The sequence below is a fragment of the Emydura macquarii genome, unplaced genomic scaffold, assembly GCF_026122565.2.
Source record: "Emydura macquarii macquarii isolate MOO-44397 ecotype Brisbane River unplaced genomic scaffold, CSIRO-AGI_Emac_v2 contig_1253, whole genome shotgun sequence".
NCBI lineage: Eukaryota > Metazoa > Chordata > Testudines > Chelidae > Emydura > Emydura macquarii.
The window spans coordinates 22,572,565-22,593,368 of NW_027131390.1; the positions used below are offsets into that span (position 1 = coordinate 22,572,565).

The following is a 20,804-nucleotide window of genomic DNA, read 5'->3' on the forward strand; positions in this document are numbered from 1 at the left end:
ACGGCCCCTGCTTTGGGGATGAGGCTCACTCCCTGCTTTTAGGTGCTTTCAGCCAGGCAGATTACCAATGGCAGTCAGGGTCCCTGCCCTAGGCTTCAGAAAAGGTATCTTCTCAAACCTTCCTGTGGCTGCTCCAGACTCTGGCTAGATCTGGCCAACGGCAAATTAACAAACTTGACAGAAAGCGTCTTTTTAAAAAATAATTAAAATAGCTTAGCCGCTTCTGAGACACATCCAAAATGATCAGCCTCTTTAATGAGCTTTCCAAGTCTTGAAGGTCACAGTCAAGGTTCTGCAAATCCACCTTGTTACCAACTGGCCCCTCAAAAGTAGTTCTGTAGGTCATGTATGTGCCAGCTCCTGTGATGTCACTGTGAAAGCAACCAATAGGGAAAGCAGGCTACCGGCTAGCTGATGCCATCTCATGGTTTAGGAAGGGAAATTCATTTCTCAGACCATTCTCTTGCCCCGGGTTGGGTCTGCAACAACCAAAGATTCAGGAAGTACCACTGCAAAGTCAGCCTTAGTCATTTCTGCTTTGGATGTTATTGCCAGGTTCCAGCTGCCCTAGTGGGAAAATCAGAGCGGGAGAGTAGGGAAATGAGTTAGTTGTGCCAAACTACATGTGAAGGAATGAGGGATTGGGGGAAGGGGCAGTGCAGGGTGACTCCTCCAGCAGATCCAAGGTTCATTCATGCAGTGCATGAAAAACAACTCTCACCTCAAACCCAGAGGTAAAAGCGTATCTGGGAGCCAGGGGTTTTCAAGTGACATGAGCAGCCTGGGGGAACCCCATCCCCATCCGACCCCCCAGTTTGAGGGAGACCCTTTGACAACAGTTGTCTAAATTGTCATGCCAATGGCATAAAGGAGACAGCCTGCTCAAATGCTGGTTAGAGGTAGGTACAATTTACTCCAGCCAGGGCTGTCACAGGGCCCTTTTTGTTCTCTCTCAATACACCTCCACATGTGCCATTACCTATCAGGGATAGAATTCTGTCACTCTCTCTCCCCCTCAGATGCAGACCTGGGCTATAGTACCCTTGCCCCTATATATTACTATGCATACCCAACAGGTCCCACAGGATTCAGCAGCTGCAATTCTTCACTTCAAGAGTCTGTGACCAGTGGAGAACAGAGTGACCAGACTTCTTAAAACAAACAGTACTTTGGTTTTAACAGCTGGAGCAAAGCATCTAGAGAGAGAGAGAAATATTAAGACAGTCTACACACGTCTATTTTACCTAGTGGCATACCATCCTGAGGGTAACATAGAAACGTTTTCAGATGTCCTGTCAGGGTCCTGTGGCTCTGCCTGATTCCTCGTCCTCTTCCCCCATCTTCCACAGTCCTGTTTATCTTCAGGGTGGCTGGCCCTTTAGCTGTCCTGGTATTGTGAAGTGGCTTATCTTGAACCACTATTTTCCCTTCCTGTTTGTTTTTCCTTATAGCCCCCTATTAAACAAACCCATATGTGCACACAGTAAACATACCAACAATCAGGCTAACATACAGTATTAATAAGTTATTACAGAGCTGCTTGGTGAGAGGTTAATACAACTTGCCCCAGATCCTCGGTTGGGGGCTTGAGTCCATTTGTCAGGACCATCCCACCCTGACCCAGGTGCAGATTGCTAGCATTACACAGAACAAAACTTGTTGTTCTCTCATCCTTTCTCCCTGGGCTCCAGCAGTTCTTCCTCACGTTGCTTTTTGATGAAAAGCCATTTGCAATTCCCAATAATTTGAGGATGGCTTGCTCTTGCACTCTTTGTATGTTGGACACTGAGAGACAAACACTTTCTACATCAGTCTCTCCACTGTCACCGTGGTTACACAGTCTCCATTAGAGAATGCTACTCATGCAGGACCTTCCAGGGAAATCTCAGCCCAAGGGACGTCACCTCCCTGTCTAACCCCAACATAGATGCAATAGCCAACAATGTTCTTGAGGGATGTCTCAAAGGAATTTCTGCCTGGAGTATCCCCTTCCTCGATTCCCACATGGACTAAGTAAGCTCTGTTCTTAGACCACATCCTAGGACTTTAAGCCCTACTGGCCTCTTTGCTTGGCCTGGCCTGTGGCTTCACAACCGTGCACACTGAATGCACAGCAGGTTCCTCTTTTGGCCAGCATCCAGCCACCCTGAACTCCAAGCTGCTCTCCTGTCTCAGCTCACACCAAGTACTTTGCATTTCCAGCACATACCCTGACCCTGACTCTCACTCTTCCTGCTTCTCCACATTCCTCTCTGAGCTCCTCAGAGCCAAGCTCCTTTCATTCAGACCTATGTTTACATGGGACATAGTGGGAGGTGGTTAAATTAGCAAACTTGAACTGGGAAATGGCTGTTTCTTTGCCCGATACAATCGCCACACACACACACACACCCTCCCCCCAACTGCTTGCCATTCCTCCCTCTGCAGTTAGATCTCCAGCACGTCCTAAGGGTACATTCCACAAACATTCCACGCAGGGGAAGAATCCCTCACCAGGAAGAACAATCCCAGGAAAATACAGCTCAGGTTCTAAAAGGGAAACACAGCAGACAGGGACTGCAGGCACGGAGATTCCAAGGCCAGGCCTTCCACGGGCTCCATTAGGAAGACATCATGAGGTTTCAAGGTCATTTCTTTCTGTGTTCATGAGGACACTTGCTGCTAAGTCATACCCTGCCAGAGCAGAGCCCTAGTGGAGTTCCTGGCCCACAGAAAAAAGTGTGGTCATGATAAATGGACAATAGTGCTTAGTTACTGGACAGTTAGCTGCCTTATTGGAAGTCTTATGCTTTGTAGCAATAGCTGGTCACAGATGGACTTTAGGAGGTCTCACTAAGCTCTGTTTATGTGCTGAAGGAACCTTCTGAGGTCAGTTCAACTCTGGCAGAGATTCTAACACAATTTTAGGAAATGAATGATGGGACTCAGTGATTCTGCTACTTATGGAGTTTTCTTTATATACATGGATCTATAGGATGAGAGGTATAGATGACAAACACGACTGGAACATATGGTTAGCTTCATTCCTTTTGACCCTAAGAAAATCAAAAAAAACTATCCACTTCTGTTTAAACCAAATGGGCTCCACTAGTTCTGAACTCCACCCTAGAAGCTAAAGACAGTAAGAAAATGATTCACTTTGTGTTAGACATTTTGTCTAAAGAACCATAAATGAGATCAAGGGAAAGTTTCGATTCCCACCAAGAATAGAAACCATTCCCACTTACAAGGGGGCACACTGACAAACTTTAAACCAATATATATTGATTACCTTCTCAACACCTACCCTAGACATGATCATTGCAGGGAGAAGTCAGAGGGGTTGGATGTAAGGGAGGCTTGCATGCCACAGTTCATCTTGTACTTATTCAGTGTAAAGGGGACTTTGCAGTTCAGGGGTGCATCTTTCTACAGTATGAAATTCACTTCAATCTTGTTTTAGCAAGCTTTGCACACACACCCCAAGTCACACTTTCCCATAATTACCAGTTAGCAAGGTCAACATGCAAAGAGCAGCTCTTTCCTTTCTAACCAGCCTCTTCCTGCCTGGTTCATGCAGTGTCTATGATCATGAAATTATATTTCTCCAGGACCTTTCACCACAGATGATCCAAAATGCTTCAGCCTTCAAGTCCCATATGAACTACACTTAGGGATCCCTTAACCTACTCCGAAGTCTTCCTTGAATCTTGGGAGGCTGCTTGCTGCGCCAGCAGTTTTTGATTATGTTATCTTTCCCAGTAAGAAGAGCCAACCCCAGATGTCCTGATTCCCAGCCCAGACTCCAGGAATATGCAAAGAGACCCTCTTCTAAGGTTGGGATTCATCCATAAAGAGTCAGAAGTGGAGCCTATTTTCTTATGAGGGCATCTGTCTTATGGAATCCCACAGGCATCTGCCTGGAGAGCATTAAACACATCCCACCAGGAACTTCCTTCACAGGAAATGAGTTCGACATTTCACATTCCCTTGGATCATTTCTACAAAGATTTTATCTGACATAAATCACAGTCTTTGTATTTCACATGTCGAGTGGCTTTTGATTTTGCATATGGAGGCAAGCAGAGCAATGGCAGAGGGGCTCCCTGCTGAACTGCTAAGGAACAAGGCGTCAAAGGTTTCCAAGTTCTCCTGAGTACATGGTCATCTTTGCAGGTGACGGGGTAGAGGGAGAGATAGCAACATCCTTACACTTTCCATTCCACTGGGAGCAAGGGATCTTCCATTTCTATAGCCCCTCTCAGCTCAATGGGCCCCAAAGCACTTTACTGGGATCATGTCCCAACTACTGAAGTACAGCTGCCTCTGAGGTGGAACACGGCTGAACAGAAAGCCGTATCAGAGACATGTTAACTGCATCACACAGCAGTGCTATGCTACAGCGTAGGACAGGAGCTAAAGAACACCAAAGCCAGTCATGTGGGTGAGTCCTGGACAGTTTTCTACCCAGGAGCAGATGGCTCATTGTGCAGCTGGTTGCCCTATTCTCCACACAGGGGGAAAGGAACAGCATGTCTTAGCTCTGCCAAGATGATGCATAGGCAGTGAATACACAGACTGGCATTTAGCAGTAGACTAGCCCCGGAGGGGCAGCTACTGGCCACAAAACCCATCCAACTTGCAGTGAGAAATGACCAAGCAAAGCAGAAACAGGAGGGCTCCATGCTCAGTGGCATGGGGATCCGTTTTGCTCATGCTTCTCATCTACTATTTATCGAATTATGTGGCACTTTATAGTCATGTAACACCCTGTATTAAAGCAGGTTATAAATAGACAGAGCAATAGCTATGGTGGAGCCTGCTTCAGAGCTGGTTATAGAACCATCTGTTAAGGATTTATTACTGCCATTTCCCAGAATGACTTTTTAATAACTTATTAAATTAAGTTATATGGAGGAATGATTAAATAAATATCAATAGCAAAAAGGAGCCTGTGCTTCCCCCCACTGAGCAGTACCCAAATCACTTCCCCTGGAGATTACATACAACCTCAGGACATTGTCTTCGCACAGGAGCAGGGTACTTGTGGTTCCTGCTCCCACTGCCTATCCTCAACTTCAGGCAGATTCTGCTGGCTGGGTTTTCACAAGGCTTCCCCACAGCAGCCAAGTACGATGGACCAGGCAGAGGGTTCTGAGCTCTGGTAAAGTATTTGTGCTAAGGAACAAAGATCCTGATTTCACAAAAGCATCCCTCAGGCGGTGGAACGAGACACGGAGAGGCTGACTTGTTTGCAAACTGAAAAATCACTCCCAGTTCTTTGACACATCTGCAACTTCATTTAATATGTAAGGGCCCTATTCAGTGCTGGTGGAAGATGCTGGGCTGACAGCAGCAGGGACTGAAATTCTGTCTCCCCATAGAACATGAGCTTCCCCTCTGGCTGCCCTCTGCCAAGGTCGTGTAGCTCTGTCTCTGAGAGAGAGGAGAGTTCAGTCATGCCACATTTACTTTCTGGCTGAGACAAAACCCATTGGAACTAGTTATACTGGCAGTGTATATGATGTGGATCCTTACCCCACTAGCAGAGGACCAAGCCCCCTTAACAAACCCATTTACCAGAGGGCCAATTAATGATGGCCAGATAGAAAAGCTCCAATTGGTTCTAACTTGGGCTTGATTTTATATTGGGCGATGGTTTTATGTTGCAGTTAAGTCTAGAATCAGACTATGCACCCATTGTGCTCTGAACTACGCAAATACAGATCTCTTCCCAGAGGAGCTGACAGCCAAAAGACAAGTGACAGGAGAGAGGGGGTTACAGCTGAATATATACAATTATTCATATGTGACTTTTTTTTTTTTAAATAGGCAAAATAAATTCTCTCAATCCTTCTCAGTCTAGCACTCAGCACCTCAAAGTATTGCTTGGTAGCCCATTATCAATTACCCAAGTTAACCTGTTCCTGGTTCTTTTAAAATATAAGCATGATTTCCAAAAAGAATCTGGGACAGGAACAAAAAGACACAGGAGACTGCCAGGTTTCCATAGGAAAAAAATCTTTTATTTAACAATATATCAGGTTCCATCATGGCTCCATGGAATTCAGATTCCATATTACTGATTATTGATGATATGATACTGGGTGAAAGCAGCTGTGTAAAAGGCAAAGGAATAAAAAAGGAACATGACAAGAACAACAAAAGAATACATCGTTTGGCTGAGCATGGCCAATAGGATCTCAGGACTCTGGACCATGGCCCAGAAGCCAACCCAAAATTTAGCACATGGATGGAACATGATTGGAAACCAAGAGAGATGATCAACCAGCCAGTGAGCTGCTTAGCCATCGACTTTTCTGTGCTCCAGGGCAGGGAGAAATACTTCACAGCTCATCATCATGAGGATGGGGAGGGAACAATTATTCATGAGAAGAGGCACTCTCATTTTAGAGTGTTTCTCAGACCAAGTCATCTGCTGCCTGCCAAAGAGAGGCCTGAATGGTTGGCCTCTGTCTGGAGAGGCTGTAGAGAAGGTGAGTACTTTAATTCTTTAATGAAGGCAAAATGTTAAACACTCATTAGCCCTGTGGCTGGAGAGCATCTATACTCTGCATACCGATGAGCATGGCAGTTACAGTAGCAGTGCAGCACAGCACTAGCAGCACAACTGGAATACGCTGCTGGCAGCATCGGCTCTACGGGCAAGCAAAGATTTGAGCTGCAGGAAGAAGTGTGATCCAGCCAGAATGCCTGTGAGACAATATCGGTGTTGCTGCCCCACTACAGGTGGGCAGAGGAGGCTGAGACAGCAGCACTGCTGGTTGATCACATGACTTAAGGAGGTTTCCCCAACATTTGCTGCAGAATACTGGATTGTGGTATTTAATGAGATGACCCAAATGTGACCATGGCTGTGATGCATGGGCTCATCTGTAATGCTGGGGTGTATTTGCATACACACAGTATGTACATCCCCATGAATGTGTACTTGTTTACATCTCCGAAATGCGGGAGCACGCCACGTTATGGGGTGTGCTTGCAAATGCCCTGCCATGGAGACAATGGGCTCTCTTGCCTCTTTCACCTTATCAGTTTATCTAAACATCCCAGAGAACCTGGTACTGCAACAACCACCTCACATGACCTCATTGTGTTGATATAATGCAGAAGTTTTTTGGCATAACTAACTGATCAGCTGCTGTAACACAGGGGGCAATCACCACAGACTCAGACTTTAGAGACATACCTACTAGCCCTCTTCCATCCCTGAACCACCTGCAATTCCTAGATGTCACAGCAGAGCTGGAAATGGCTTCCATGAGGCATGTGTGCATCTCCCCCCATGCTTCCCCACTCATTCACTTCACTTAAGCAGAGTGCACTTCTTTAACATGAAGGCATCAGGCATGGGTGGGGAGGCATTTAGCTTTCACTTATCAGTTAGAAAGAAGAGGGGGTGGGCTAACATTCCACCCCAGCATTGACAACTCCACACATTCAAAAAACAGGAGGTAACCCGCCTCCCCCGGTTAATGAGATTGGCTTAAAAACCATGACTTTTTTAAAAAGGGAGGGGTATTTACCAATTGCTTTTTGAGCTGTTAGAGTGCACCAATCACTGCACCAATAAGAATTAGCCAGGCGAAGGGGAGGGCATTGTTTGTAAAATTAGCTGTGGTCAGGAAGAAAGTCAGATGGCAAGAAAGGAGAGATGGGAAGAAAGCAGCAGCTAGAAATGGGTACTGAGTAGCTGCTCTTTAATTTCAATCCAAAAATTGTTGCATTATATCAACTATTCCAGGAACCCTACCATCCCCACTGCAGCTTAGGCTGTTCCTGGGAGAGGCACTAATCTGCACAACTTCCTCTGGGGAACACTGCTGCAGGCACCAGAAGAAATACTTCACTAGGTTACCTTCTCTAGTGATGGATTAACAGACATGGGCAGGCAAGCTGGGTGCCCAAAGCAGTTGTCATAGCAGCCCCCTATTTCTCAACCTCTTGGGAGTGCAGTTTTGGGGCTTGGATTTTTATAAAACAATCCAGGCCAGTTTCAACCTCGCCCCATTCCCTGATTCTCCATGGCTCCACCAATGCACGCACATGCACACACACCCCTTCACTGATGAGCCTCCTGGATTTGATCGTGGTATGATAATGTTTTACACCCGTTCTTGCAGTTAATATTTTTTTTTAGTTCATTTGTTTTTCTAAGAAAAAGCAACCAGAAAATAATTCAGAGTTTATACAAAACATCTTTACATTATTTCTTCCAAAAAAGACTAGTATTTACACACAAACAAAACAAAACAAAAAACCTTCAATTCTTTCAGTGAAAAGAACAAAAGGGACACTCAGTTTTAGGAGCCAGCAGACTGAAGTGCACAGCAAGACTAGAGTTCAGATTTCACCCCTTGACATCTTTACAAGTTTTTCAGCTGCCCACAGCGAGAGGAGTTAGTTCAGTTTATGGGAGTTACTAACAAGCAACCCACATTCTGTTGATGATGGGTGGTTTCGGCCTTTCACTAATTAAAAATCCCAGACAAGCAGGGGAGGGACAAGCGGGGAGTCACTGCATTCCAGGGGCAGTAATCACATTGGAGAGCTAATATTAAAAGTTGGAATAATTATATTTATTTGCTTTTGGTTTAAACATCTGGCCAGGCCCCTTGCATCTCCAAGCCCATCCCATCAAGCATGTCCCCAGCTTGATCATCTAAGTCTTGTACCACTGCCAATCACTCCTTTCCAGGCTGTGAGGTGAAAGTCCTTGTAAACAGTTCTTTAACAACGCACATAGGCTGGGCTGCTTCTCCAGCTTTAGGAATCTTGATTGTTTCATAGTTGCATGTGGAAACAGGATGCTGATTTGGGGTTGGGGCAGGAGGGGATTTTCTTTAAGACAAGATTAGAATCTTTTTTGCATTTTCACACAACAGATTCAGTCAATCCTCTGTGGAGTCCTGAAAAACCTGGACCTTGGCCGACCACCTCAGCCGAATAAGCCTCAAAGTGCACTATTGTCTAAGCCCTTTAGAAACACCTTTGCAAAATACTCTGCCCAGCCTGGCAGCTATGCGGCACAGCACGGCATCCTGCATAGACACCCCAGTGGGGAAGGAAAGGTGCATTTGGGGAAAGAGAAAAACGGAAAGGTGCAAAATGAAATCTCTTTCAATCCTGCCATGTTTCAGGAGATGGTGGCTGAACATGCTATTGGGAGAGCAGCGTCCCTTCTGCTGTGCCTCAGCCCAGAGCCCACAGGGAGGGATGCTGGGCTCAGGTTAGCATAAGTTTTCTGGGATTCCAAGGCTTCTCTTCTCCCACTGTAAAGGCAGCGATGGCTCGAGCCAGTTTATTGCCCTGCATGGTATTGAGAAGTGGAGATTTTGGGGAGAGAGGGGGGAGGGGGAGGAATCCTACTTGTTGCCCTGTCTGGTGCTGGAGAGGATGGGGAGAATGCCACTCTGCTTGATCCCGAGCTCTCATTTTTCCATTTCTAAAAAACTAAACAATTGCTCTTTGATGCAGCCCCCAGGAGGCCATTTCCATGAGCACAGTGCCTGTTTTCCCCTCCGGATCTCAGTGGGCCCCACATTCCTCCTGGCTCTACATCTGACTTATGGAAATAAGTGCCCTGGGTTACAGCGAGAAGGCACAAGGCCAGGATTCAGGAGAGACTCCCTGTAATGAGATCAGGACAGCTGCACCCCACTTCATTCTGTACTAGGTGGTTCCTCTCCCTGCTTACTGAGCTGCACCTGCAGTTAGGCCACATCTCCCCTTGCTGCCCGCAGCCATGTGCTCATCTCACCCAGCTGCGTTGCAGGGTGGTTCTCTCCCCCATTTCTTAACAGTCAATTTTGGGGCCACCAGTAAATTTCAACAGTTGAATTCACACCAAAGAAGCATGCAGGGGAGGACAGAGGGTTAGGGAAATAGCCCAGCACCTCAGCCAAGAAGAGCCCAGTTTGCAGGTTGACATGGACGCTGTGGGCCCCTACCATGTCCTGATGGCTTCTGGCTCCCATAGCACAGGTCTCCATTGTGTTCTAGCCTCTTCCCTTCATGGATTTGCAAACGGGATCCAGTAAGTTCATGAGGCAAGGAATCCCAGCCCAGAAATGGGGCTGGGAAAGGCAGATGGCAGGAGCACACATGCTCTGGGGGGCAGCCTCACTGCGAGTATGGTGGACTAAATGACTCCTAAGTACCATGCCCAGCAGAGCAGGACCTGCGTGGGGGAGTGATCTGAATCTCACAGAGAGGACAGGATCGGAGAAGGGACCGTCTGTCTCTTGGAAATACTGTCACTATTTGGTTCAAGGATGAGAGTTAAGGGAATCGCTTCCCACCACAACTTCTATCCCTCACACTGCATTTCCTCCCACCGCAAAAGCAGTCACTTCCCAAAGGAAAAGGCAAGGAACAAACCAACTCTCTCACTCCCCACCCATTCTCACGCATGAGATGGAGGTAGCATCAGAAGGGTCAGAAGCCCACCTTTCCCAGGGACAGACGCCAAGGCAGCCATAGAAGGTCACAGCAGCACTGGCTCTCACTTTATTTCAGTACACTCACTTGAGACGCTAATTATTCTTTTCGGCCTCAGCTGGAAAACTGTGTTCAATTCCAGGCAGCACACTTGAAGAAAGATGTGGACAAATGGGCGAGAGTCCAGAGCACAGCAACGAACATGATTAAAGATTTAAGAAAACCTGACCTCTGATGAAAAGTTAAAACACTGGGCATGTTTAGTCTCAAGAAAAGAGGACTGGGGCAGTAGTAAGGGGAGAATCTGATAACATTTTTCAAATATGTGAAAGGCTGTTATAAATGGGACAGGATTAATTGTTCTCCATGTCCACTGAAGTAGGACAAGCAGTAATGGGCTTAAACTGCATCCAGGGAGATTTAAGTTAAATCTTAGGAAAAACTTTCTAACTATAAGGGAGATTAAACTCTGGAATAGGCTCCCAAGGGAGGTTGTAGAATCCCCATCGCTGGCTAATGTGTTCGTAAAAGAACTCCTGTGAGGGATGGTCTAGGTTTACTAGGTCCTGCTTCAGCAAAGGGGACTAGACTTGACCTCTCTAGTCCCTTTCCGCCCTACATTTCTATGAGATGTTGGGAAATCCTGCCCCCCTCAGACAGACTGGGAATGCAGTTACCCAGCTCTTGGACACAACAAGGTCAGCACGGCAGGAACTTCTCAAAGATACTCCAAGATGCCAGTCATGATCCCAAACACTGCTGGTCAGTCACGTTACGCCTAGGTCTGGGGCCATAACGTCAAGGAACTGCAATATTCCTGTGAAGGGTTCCTCTCTGCTGCAGGGCACAGCCATCCCAGCCCTGCAAGGCGGGACACATGCATACACGGAAGGGAGCCACAGCTGGGTGATTTGTTACCTGGTAAATCGGGACAGGATGGAGCAGGGTCTTTGACTGGTGCTCATGCCATGACAACAGCAACCAACAGGATTTGCTGAAGCCACTGAGGAGCTACATCCTGCTTCTAGTATTGAATGACTGGCTTCGCTCTTAGAGGCCAGCCAATCGCAAGATTTGTTTTTCCCCCTTCTGCACAAGATTCCTGCATATTTGCTCCCCCCTAATATCGATGCAGTTTGCTTTCTCTTCCTCTTAGCCACCTTCTTCCACTCTCTTAACACTTGCACTAGCCTCCTGAGAACACGTCAAGTACAGGCTACAGACCAGACACGATTCATTTCCAGCTTCCTTTCCAAATGGCGGCACTGTGGCCTGAACCCAAAGACCAAACCAATTTCAGGATCTGTCAAAACACCAGCTCTGAGGATGAACCCTGGGGTTAAGTTACTGACTGCTCCACCCTTTTCTCTCAGCCCAGTCCCAGATCCAGCCTGACTGAGGCCATCAGTGAACGCTGTCCTGCTGCCCTTTCCCTGATGTTAGAGAAAGTAGCTCAGTAGGAAAAGAGATCAGGTGAGGGACATGCTATGAGGAAGAGACACCTTTGGGGGAGTTCCCAGAAAGATTACTCTCTCGTGGAAGAGGACGAGGCTGCTGGCTCTGGGTGGTGTAGGGTAGAGCCCTGAATTCTCACATACTGACCACGTGAGATACATATTTTCTTCTTTTCTCCCCCCTTTAAGAAGAGTTGACTGCTACAAATCGAAAACAAAAAGTTTACAATGGCAAAGACAGCAGGAGGTGAGAGTCCGTGTCCTGGCTGAGGATGGCCCAGGAATTGGCATGGCAGAAGGAGAAGAGAATGCCAGAAGGCTGCAGGCGGTGACTCAGAGTCCCACCAATATTTCACAAAAATAAAAACGTTACAAAAGTTAAAAAAAAATAAAAATAAAATAATAATAATAATAATAGTAGGTTGGGTTTGTCAGCCTCCTCCCTGCACAGGGTCCACATCCTTGGCACGCCTATGCAAAGTGCTGCCCACAAGCTGCTTGTTTCAGGTGAGTGGAGGTTCTTCTCTGGGGCCCCCAATTTAATCCAACTCCTAGGACCATCCTGGACCAAAGCAATAACCGGCACAGCCCCAAACACAAGAATACTTAAAATAATATAGATGGAAAAGCTGAAAGGGACATTCCAAAAACAAGAGGGAGCGGAGTTTTCTGGTATCACCAGGGACATCAGAGTGAGGAAAGGCACAGCGCCCACACACAATGGCTGCTACACGCAGCTAGGGCCACGTCACGGCTAGATGCGTCTAGAGCCAGGAGGCAGTCTGAAGCGGGAGGATGCGGCTGAAGGCTCACCCTCGAGTCTTGGGATTACAAAAGCGGAGAACTATAAAACTAAATACAAAGGGGAGAACAGAGCGAGAGCGTGTGAGCGCGTGATCCACCCTCTGGTGCGAGACCTTCGTGCTCCCCTTGTCTTGCCGTGGGGTTCATTTCACTTCCTCCCTCACAGAGCGAGCGCACTAGTGGGGAGAGCCAGCGGCTGCCCCCAGGGCCCTCAGCTCTCTAGTGCTCTTGCATTGGTAGGTTGCCGAGGCTGCTCCTCAGACCTTGTAGTAGATATTGGCTGGGCTCTGAGGGGGCATCTCCTGGACAATGTAGACGGGGTGCCCATAGTCCCCGCTCACCTTCTCGTAGTGAGGGCAGTAGTTATTTTCTGTAGTCCGTAAGGGGATGATGATATCGCTGGGTTCCGAACCTGCATTACCGCTGCACTTGGGACTGGCCAAGGTGCTAAGTGACAAGGCTGCTGCCCGCTGCTGGGTGTGCTTCCGGTGCCGCTTGCGGATCTTGATCAGGAGGACAACAAGGAAGATGATGATGAGGATGAAGATGACACAGCCAGCACCGATTGCAGCAAATACTGCCACCTTAGAGTTGAAGAATCCATCACTAGTACCTTGGGTGTTCTGCCCGTCTTGGTTAACGAGACCTGAGATGTGGGGGAGAAAACAAGATGGATTAAAGTGAATGCAATTACCTTCCTGCCCAAACATTTAGTCATTCTCCTTTTCCCTTCTAGGAACATGGGTTCTTCTCTTACTTAAGCCACACAAAGAACTACAGGATCTCTGTCTTAATCCCCTTCCTCCATTGCAAAGCCACCACATCCAATTTAGCAAGAGTGGTGGACTGGAATAGCAGGGAGAGCTCCAAGTCTGGGATGAAGTGCACTGGTAGAGCTTTGGGGAAGAAGATTATATGCCTACCAGCACTTGGGCCAGCTCCAAATTCACCCATCTGTGCAAGGAAAAGAAAACTCAGTTCACTAATGAACTGCAATGGCAACTGAAAAGTAGCTATTACAGATGGGACAGGAGAAAAGATTAAGATACAAGATTGGGGATCAGCAGATGTGGCTTCTACTTCCAAGTCTGCTGTTGACACATTGTGTAGCTCTGGGCATGCCAATTCATCTCTGTGCCTCAGTTTCCTTAGCTGTAAAATGAGAATAACCTCTTCTTCCCAGGATTGGAAGCTAATTTAGAGTTTGTGAAGTGCTGTGAGGTCTTCAGAAGGTGCTAGAGGTAAGCGTGGCATCATTTATTAGTCTCTGCCTTAAAGGACCTTCTACAAAAAATGGAAAAGCCTCTAACACCTGTCACATTGAAATCCCACAAGAATAAGGGAATTCAGTTCAGTCTGCTCTTTCCCCTGAGTTTATATCAAGATGGCAATGGCAGGAATGAATGCACCATCTTTCCCAACTTACAGTTGCTACAAGCACGTGGCATTTTTATCATTACGTGTGAGGAGTAAGGCCAGACCTATATCTCTGTACAACAGCTGCATCATCCAGTCAGACTGTCTTGCACCACGCATGCAACCATAGAAACAGAGCCAGCTGGGCAGACAAGTGCAACGGAGAAAGTGTCTTCTTGCCCAAGTTGCAGCTTGTTTTCATGGAACCCACACTGCGCTCCCTCTCACAGAAGTCCCAATATCTTCTAGAAGCAACTAGCATGCTGCGGTAATGTTCACACTTAGCTCTTTCCCAAGAATAAAGTGCCTGGAAGGAGGTCTGGGGCAAACATAGCTGTACACTAACAGCTTCCCTTCTGTCATCTCCTTGTAAAACACCAACCCTCAACTTCCCTGATCATCCATATACATTTGGAAAAGCCCTTGGAAACATCTATTCAAGTAAAAATAGTTCAGGCACTTCCTCATAGCCATCCAGCTGCATCCAAGTACCAGAGAAATTACCAACCACAATTAGTCAATGGCTACTTCAGAACAAACTGAAGTACAGTTTGACAGAATGAGCTTCTGTCAAACCTTTCCATGCAGCTGACATTAGCAAGGGTGGGGCTCAACCCTGGGATCCGATGTCAAGGTGGAAGACTGCAATGCCCAGGGGACAAAGGGGTTCTGATGAACAGACTAGGGTTTCCCTAAGACTGTGCCAGGGAAACACAATATTCATTAAGAGGTCTTTGATGGGGTCAGGCAAGGAGAAATTTCCTCAGGCTGGGATTCCCCGGGGTCTGTGCCAGATAATGTTCAGTTCCTCAGGGAAAGCTACACTTGCTAACAGGGTCTATGCTGGGTGCAAGTGGGGAGTTTCATCAGAATATTAGTTCCCTGAGAATTAGTTAGCCAACATTTCCGAAGTACATAGCCTGAGGTTTACCTACTGAGAGTCTGATTCCTCAGAATCTAGACAGTCAATGGATGAGAGAGTAAGTTATTGGACTGGCAGGTCTCTGCCATTTTCATTTCCCATGTGGTCTTGTTTCCAGTCCTGCTCTCTCTCTGCATACCAAAGGGTCCAAAGAAAGATATTGGCCACTGTCCCCTGCAATCTCCCACAGTCCATTATGGGACAAAGAAGAGCCTCCACAATCACAGCCAGGTTTTTCCCGGGGAATGTGTGCGTTCTCCCAGGTTGGTTCAGGTTCCTAGAGGTTCTGCCACCTGGCACTGCATTCAGGCAGAGCCGCATCTTCTCCACCCAGAGCTGCATTTAGGCAGAGCCCAAACCCACAGACCCTAAAGGCATTTGGGACTCAGAGTCACAGCTCTGAACTGCACATCCCAACACAATGAAAAACCTTTCATGTGCAGATGTGAGTGCAGGAGGTGGGGGGTCCCTAGGTTACACTTCAAAGAAGCAGAACAACCCAAGAGGCAGAGGAAGGAAGTTTACCAGGTGATTTGAGGGGAAAGGGGTTGAAGTTCAGGCTAAAGCTTGGTCTATACTTAAAAGTTACGTCAGCATCACTACGACGGTTTAGGGTGTGAAAAAAATCCCTAACCAACATAACTCTGCCGACATAGCCTCCACTGTAGACGCAGCTATGTTCACGGCAGGGGGCTTCTGTCAACACAGCTAACATCATTCAGGGAGGTGGTTTTCCTACACCAACAGAAAACCCATCTGTCAGCGTAGGTTGTATCTAGCATGGTGCAGCAATGCCGGTACAGTCTCTAGTGTAGACATATCCTATGCAGACACAGGCTATGTCTACATTATGGAGCCTAAGTATCTGGTTTCAGTGCTGCATCCAGGTTTGATGACACACCAAGAGGCTGGAAATACCATAAAGGTCATTCCTCCAGTGTCCCGCTCTGCTGTATCTGCATCCCCAACCCCAAGAGGCTGGAAATACCACAAAGGCCATTCTGCCGGTGTCCCACTCTGCTGTATCAGCATCCCAACCCCTACAAATGCGAGTAAGCCCTCCTCATCAAGTGAACTGGGACAGCAGAGGCAATAATTCTGTTAGTGGGAGCATCAGATCCATTAACTGCAGAAGGTGGAATGGATATATTCTGGAGAGACCCAGCACAGCTGTGACCACTGAGTACCTTCTTTCACTTGGCACATACTGGGTTCCCCACAGCCATACCTCCCATTACTCAGTCTCAAGAAGCAATGCAACCTAAGGGCACGTCTACACTGCAAGTGAAGATGTGATTGTAGCATGGGTAAGAATACTGCACCTGTGTTACCCCTACTAGCTAAATTAAAGCTAACAACGGCAGTGTAGACATAGTGGCACAGGCTAGCAGCTACAGTAGTCTATTTACCCAGGCTCCAATGGAGGGCTTGCACTCTGATTGCTGGTCTTTGCTGAAGCCTGTGCCACCACGTCCACACTGTTGTTGTTACCTGCATTAGCCAGATTAAAGCTGACACAGGTGTGCCAACGCATGCTACAATCACACCTCCCCTGGCAGTTAGACATACCCTAAGAGAGGAACCTTGGACACTCACAGACACGGTCATCCCACAGTTGCCCCCTTGCCTCACCCAAATCTGACATTCTCTCTTTTCACATTCCCGACTGGACTGCAGACAGAAGGCTGTTCAGCTCCGACTCGTAATCACAATGAAGCCCAGGAGTCCCTGCTCCCCCAACAGACTGGAGAGCTCTACGGAGAGTGGGTTCTGATGCCTCTAGACCTGCCATTTCCTGTTATTGCCCCACCACCTCCCTCGAACTCCCAGCCCAAGGCTGTTCCAGACCCCTGAGGGGAGCTGTTTGGCTGCCTCTCTGTATCACAGACAGAGAAATGAGCAGCTTTCCCCCACTTCATCTGATTTCACTTTTCTCTCTCAGCAGGGTCAGGAACTCAGGAAACCACCTTCAAAGGCCTTTCACACAGGCTTGGCTCAAAAATCCTGGCAACCTCTATTCTTCCAAACCCCACAACTCAGCCTCAATAAACTGATAGGTAACAACCAACACAGAGGGCAGCAGCAGGAGAACTCCCTCTTTTAAGACACTGGGGAGCTGAAAAGGCAGCTCCAGGAACTATCCTTCAGAATCCAAGCCCAGTCTGCCACTGCTCTGGACCTGGGCAGCATTCTCACTGTCCATGCCCCGACCAAACAGAGGCTGAGCAGTGACATAAGGAGATGCATGGTGAGGGAACCCCAGATGGCGAGTTTGCAGGACTGCATGCAGATAGCTTACAGAAATCTGATCTAACTCCCTGCTCTAAAGTATCTTGGGTTCCCTGGAGTCTCAGAACTGAACTGGGTCTGGCACCTCTAGCAACTAATAGCAGATCCTGGTCACACTTCTCAGGCCTCACTAAGAACACTGCTGTTATTCCTCTTTTTCCTAGAAAGCGTAGGCAAACCCCACCTGGTTTCCCAGGTTCCTCCACCTCAGGGACCTTGTTGCGTGGATTCTGTGTGGCAATTTTCACTGTGTTGTCAGATTCTTTGCTGGGCCGACTGGTCGTCAGCTGCTCTGGAATCACGGCATTTGGATCTGTGAAAAAGAAAGACTGGATGAGAAACCTGCTTCCAGGTGCTCGATTAAAATATCAAGAACAGCAGCTCTTCTCCCATCGTCAATCACTTAAACAGGACTCTTTACCCTGGTACCTGAGTGCCCAGGTCAAACATTGTTCATAGAGATGATGCATCATGGCATTCTGCGTGTGCACAAGTGCATTGCAGGAGTCTGGCCCGGCCCTGTGCAAGGGGTATGTACTTGTATGGGCAGGAGGAAGGAATCAGAGGCACAGGAGCAAGGGATTGAAGGGAAGGAGGGGGAGGCTCGGCAAAGAGTCTTAGGGATACTGCGGTACATTTCCCTACAAGGTACGGAGGGGCATGCATTCGCCTTGCTTTTAAAACATGCACTCTGGTTCTCAACCCCAGTGTGGTATGCTAGGTTGACCACACAGAGAAAGGGCTGGGGGAACCAGAGTGACATACGGCTTTTCTCCCTTGTTCAAACAATCAGTGTCTAGAACTCTGGGCCAGAACAGCCCCTGGTTCCCTCTTGCTCCAGCAAGCATGATTCCTGGACTCAAGCACAGGTCCTGCCTGGGTTTTGCATCAAGGCATTTCCATTCAGCTAGAGGATATGTGATGGTCTGAGGTTAAGACTCACATTTGAAAGTCATCTTCTAATCAATCTCTGTGGTTTCCCACACATTACCCCTTTATGCAGGGAATGCCCTCTCTGAACTAATCTGTAAAGCCACTACTATTTCCTCCGCCTAATCCTTCCACAAGACACCACCTCTGCTGTGACACCCACAAGAAACTAACCAGCCAACAATGATTTAGTTTTAAGTCAAGGAGAGAGCTTTGATTTCAATGTAAGACAATTTAGAACAATCAGGACTATCAAGTTGTGCAAGTCACTAATCTAATGTGACCGCATGATCTTATCTTCACTATGTTCCTCCTTCACTTGTTACTTTCAGTAGCTGATCTTGTCTTAAATTACAGGGAGAGTTCCTCAAGGCAACAATTGTATCTTCCTGGGTGCTCACAGCACCCAGCACAACAGGGCCTTGATCCTTACTGGGGATTCTCAGTGTGACCACAGACAGAAAGAATATGGATGCTACAGATCATAGCAGATACGCTCCATTTTGAGCCAAAGACCTATGCTGCTATCACGACATCCTCAAATCTCTAATCTCGGTGGTGAACAACCCTCATACTGAAGACAAGCACCAGCAAATCTTAGGAGTGAGAGTGTCTGAACAGCTTTTAGTGTGGTGGAGTTTAGGCAATACCCTTGGCTTGGTGGGTGGGAAATCTTGCCATCCCCTTCGAGGCCAGAAGTACTGGAGCAGAAACAACTCCATTAGCAGTGAGAGTCGGATAAACATGAAGCAGAGGTAGATTCCTGGATGCATCCTAAAAGGCACCAGGATCCCCTTTGAACAACATCACAAACGGCACCAGTTAAGTGAAGTTTGTGTGGGCTCACGGCCTTGGGGCCTTTTGAGCCACACTAATGCCTTCATCTGTCACATTAACTATGTGAAAAGCCCCATTAGACATTTTGTTCCCCCAAAATGTTCCCACCTAAAGGCTAGGAACAATCACTGGAAGCGGGAGTATTTTGGCTGCCTTCTTGCCCTCCAGCTAACAAAAGTGGCCCTCTACCCCCAGTTTAACATGGTCAAAATTTTAAACACTTGTGAGGATCACACAGAGATGAACCTGTCATGGGTGCTGCTGGCAGAACTCGGAGCTCCAGTCCCACCCTCCCACTGCCTCTAGGGCATTTGTTTCTTATTGATCAGTAATGTAAATAGCTCCCCTAGTGGTAGCAAAATGTCACAGAGCAGGGAGGGCATTTGACAGAGCAGAACAAGATGGCTTCCTTGGTGTCTCATTGGCAAGAAGATGGTCTGTTCAGGATCAGAGGAGGGCAGGCAACACAAACAAACCAGCTTCACCCTACTGCAGCCATATATCCCCCATCCCTCCTCTTCATGACCATCTGATTATGTGCCCAATTTTACATTCTAAAGTGACCACACCAAACAACATGGGGAGCAAAGATGCCTCACCTACTCTCTGCTTGGAATTCTGCTAACAAGCAGACCGAAGGCATGCCTGGGACTTGACTGAGTGTGGGAAACCAACAGCAGCCTGAGCGCTAAGCAATTCCTGTTACTGCTCTCCTGGTATGGGAAGTGTGACATGATGCAGAAAGGAAAGAGGCTAACCCACAGGAGTTACTGAAATAGCAACATCAAAGCTAGTCCTCGCCTCAAAGGAGCATTAATAAAACAGGCAACAGATCCCAGACTAACTGCCAAATGAAAACCACGGACTAACAAGCCTTATGCTAACTTCAGCCTCTGCCACTGGCCTGCTGGTGCCTCCCATTTCCTACTTTGAGGTCTTCTATTTAGAGTGTAAGTTCTTCAGGACAGGGGCCTTGTCCGCCTCTTTGCCTGAAAGGCACCATTCTAGAAAGCACACATGAAGGGGCAGTCAAAGTAACACTGTCTTTAAGGGAGGGCAAAGGCAGCAGGAGGCTGTCTGAGCGGAGTTCGGGGACATTACAGGCTTAGACACTTCAGTACTCTGTGGAAAACAGTTTTCTGTGGGTGGTTTTTAAAGATTCCTTATGAGCTCCTGTGCATGGGTCTGCATATTTCCAACAAAGGCAGCTGAGCGAACACAAAGGAATCTAGCTTTCCAGGGTTGCACCACTATTCCTTTTGTTTTGTTATAAATACTGGCCCCAACAATGTGAAACAAAATAATGAAAAGCAGTCACCATGAGCTCTGCATCCAGGGAGGGGGCTGGAGTCAGGCCTGTGGCATCACTGGGGCCCAGAAAAACTCCCTCGACTGGGGAGAGGAAGTTTTCGAGAGCTTCAGCCATCAGGAGAAATTACACTGCAGAGCACAGTTAAAGGACTCAGACAGGTCCTGGCTGCACTACAATCCCATATTCTGGGAGCATTTCCCAAGGAAGCATCAGATGTCAGAAAGAATTTGGTACCTCAGCCCTGTTCCCACAGCTGCCCCCTTTCCATGCCAGGAGCCATGACCTCCTTGTAGAATCCCAGCATGCAGTGGGAAAGCTCATGGAAGGCCATGTAGCACCTCTTGGAATGAAGTCACAGCTCCAGATATGCCATTTGGATGAAACTGTGATATCATTCCTA

The 20,804-nt window shown here is 47.5% G+C and overlaps 1 protein-coding gene across 3 annotated transcripts in view; it reads right to left on the minus strand.

The window, feature by feature from the left end:
* Positions 1 to 303: 303 nt before the first annotated feature.
* The window catches only part of EFNB1 (ephrin B1), a 122,095-nt gene continuing 101,594 nt past the window's right edge, over positions 304 to 20,804 (minus strand). For 2 of the 3 annotated variants that reach the window (XM_067548326.1, XM_067548327.1), the window contains exons 4-5: positions 17,510 to 17,638; positions 6,001 to 13,344 (exon numbers count right to left, since the gene is read on the minus strand). In XM_067548326.1, the coding sequence (XP_067404427.1) occupies positions 12,956 to 13,344; positions 17,510 to 17,638 (518 nt within the window). In that variant the 3' untranslated portion in view covers positions 6,001 to 12,955. Of the gene's footprint in view, positions 568 to 1,069; positions 1,197 to 6,000; positions 13,345 to 17,509; positions 17,639 to 20,804 lie in introns of those variants that run through there. The other variant, XR_010919720.1, reaches the window with a different exon arrangement.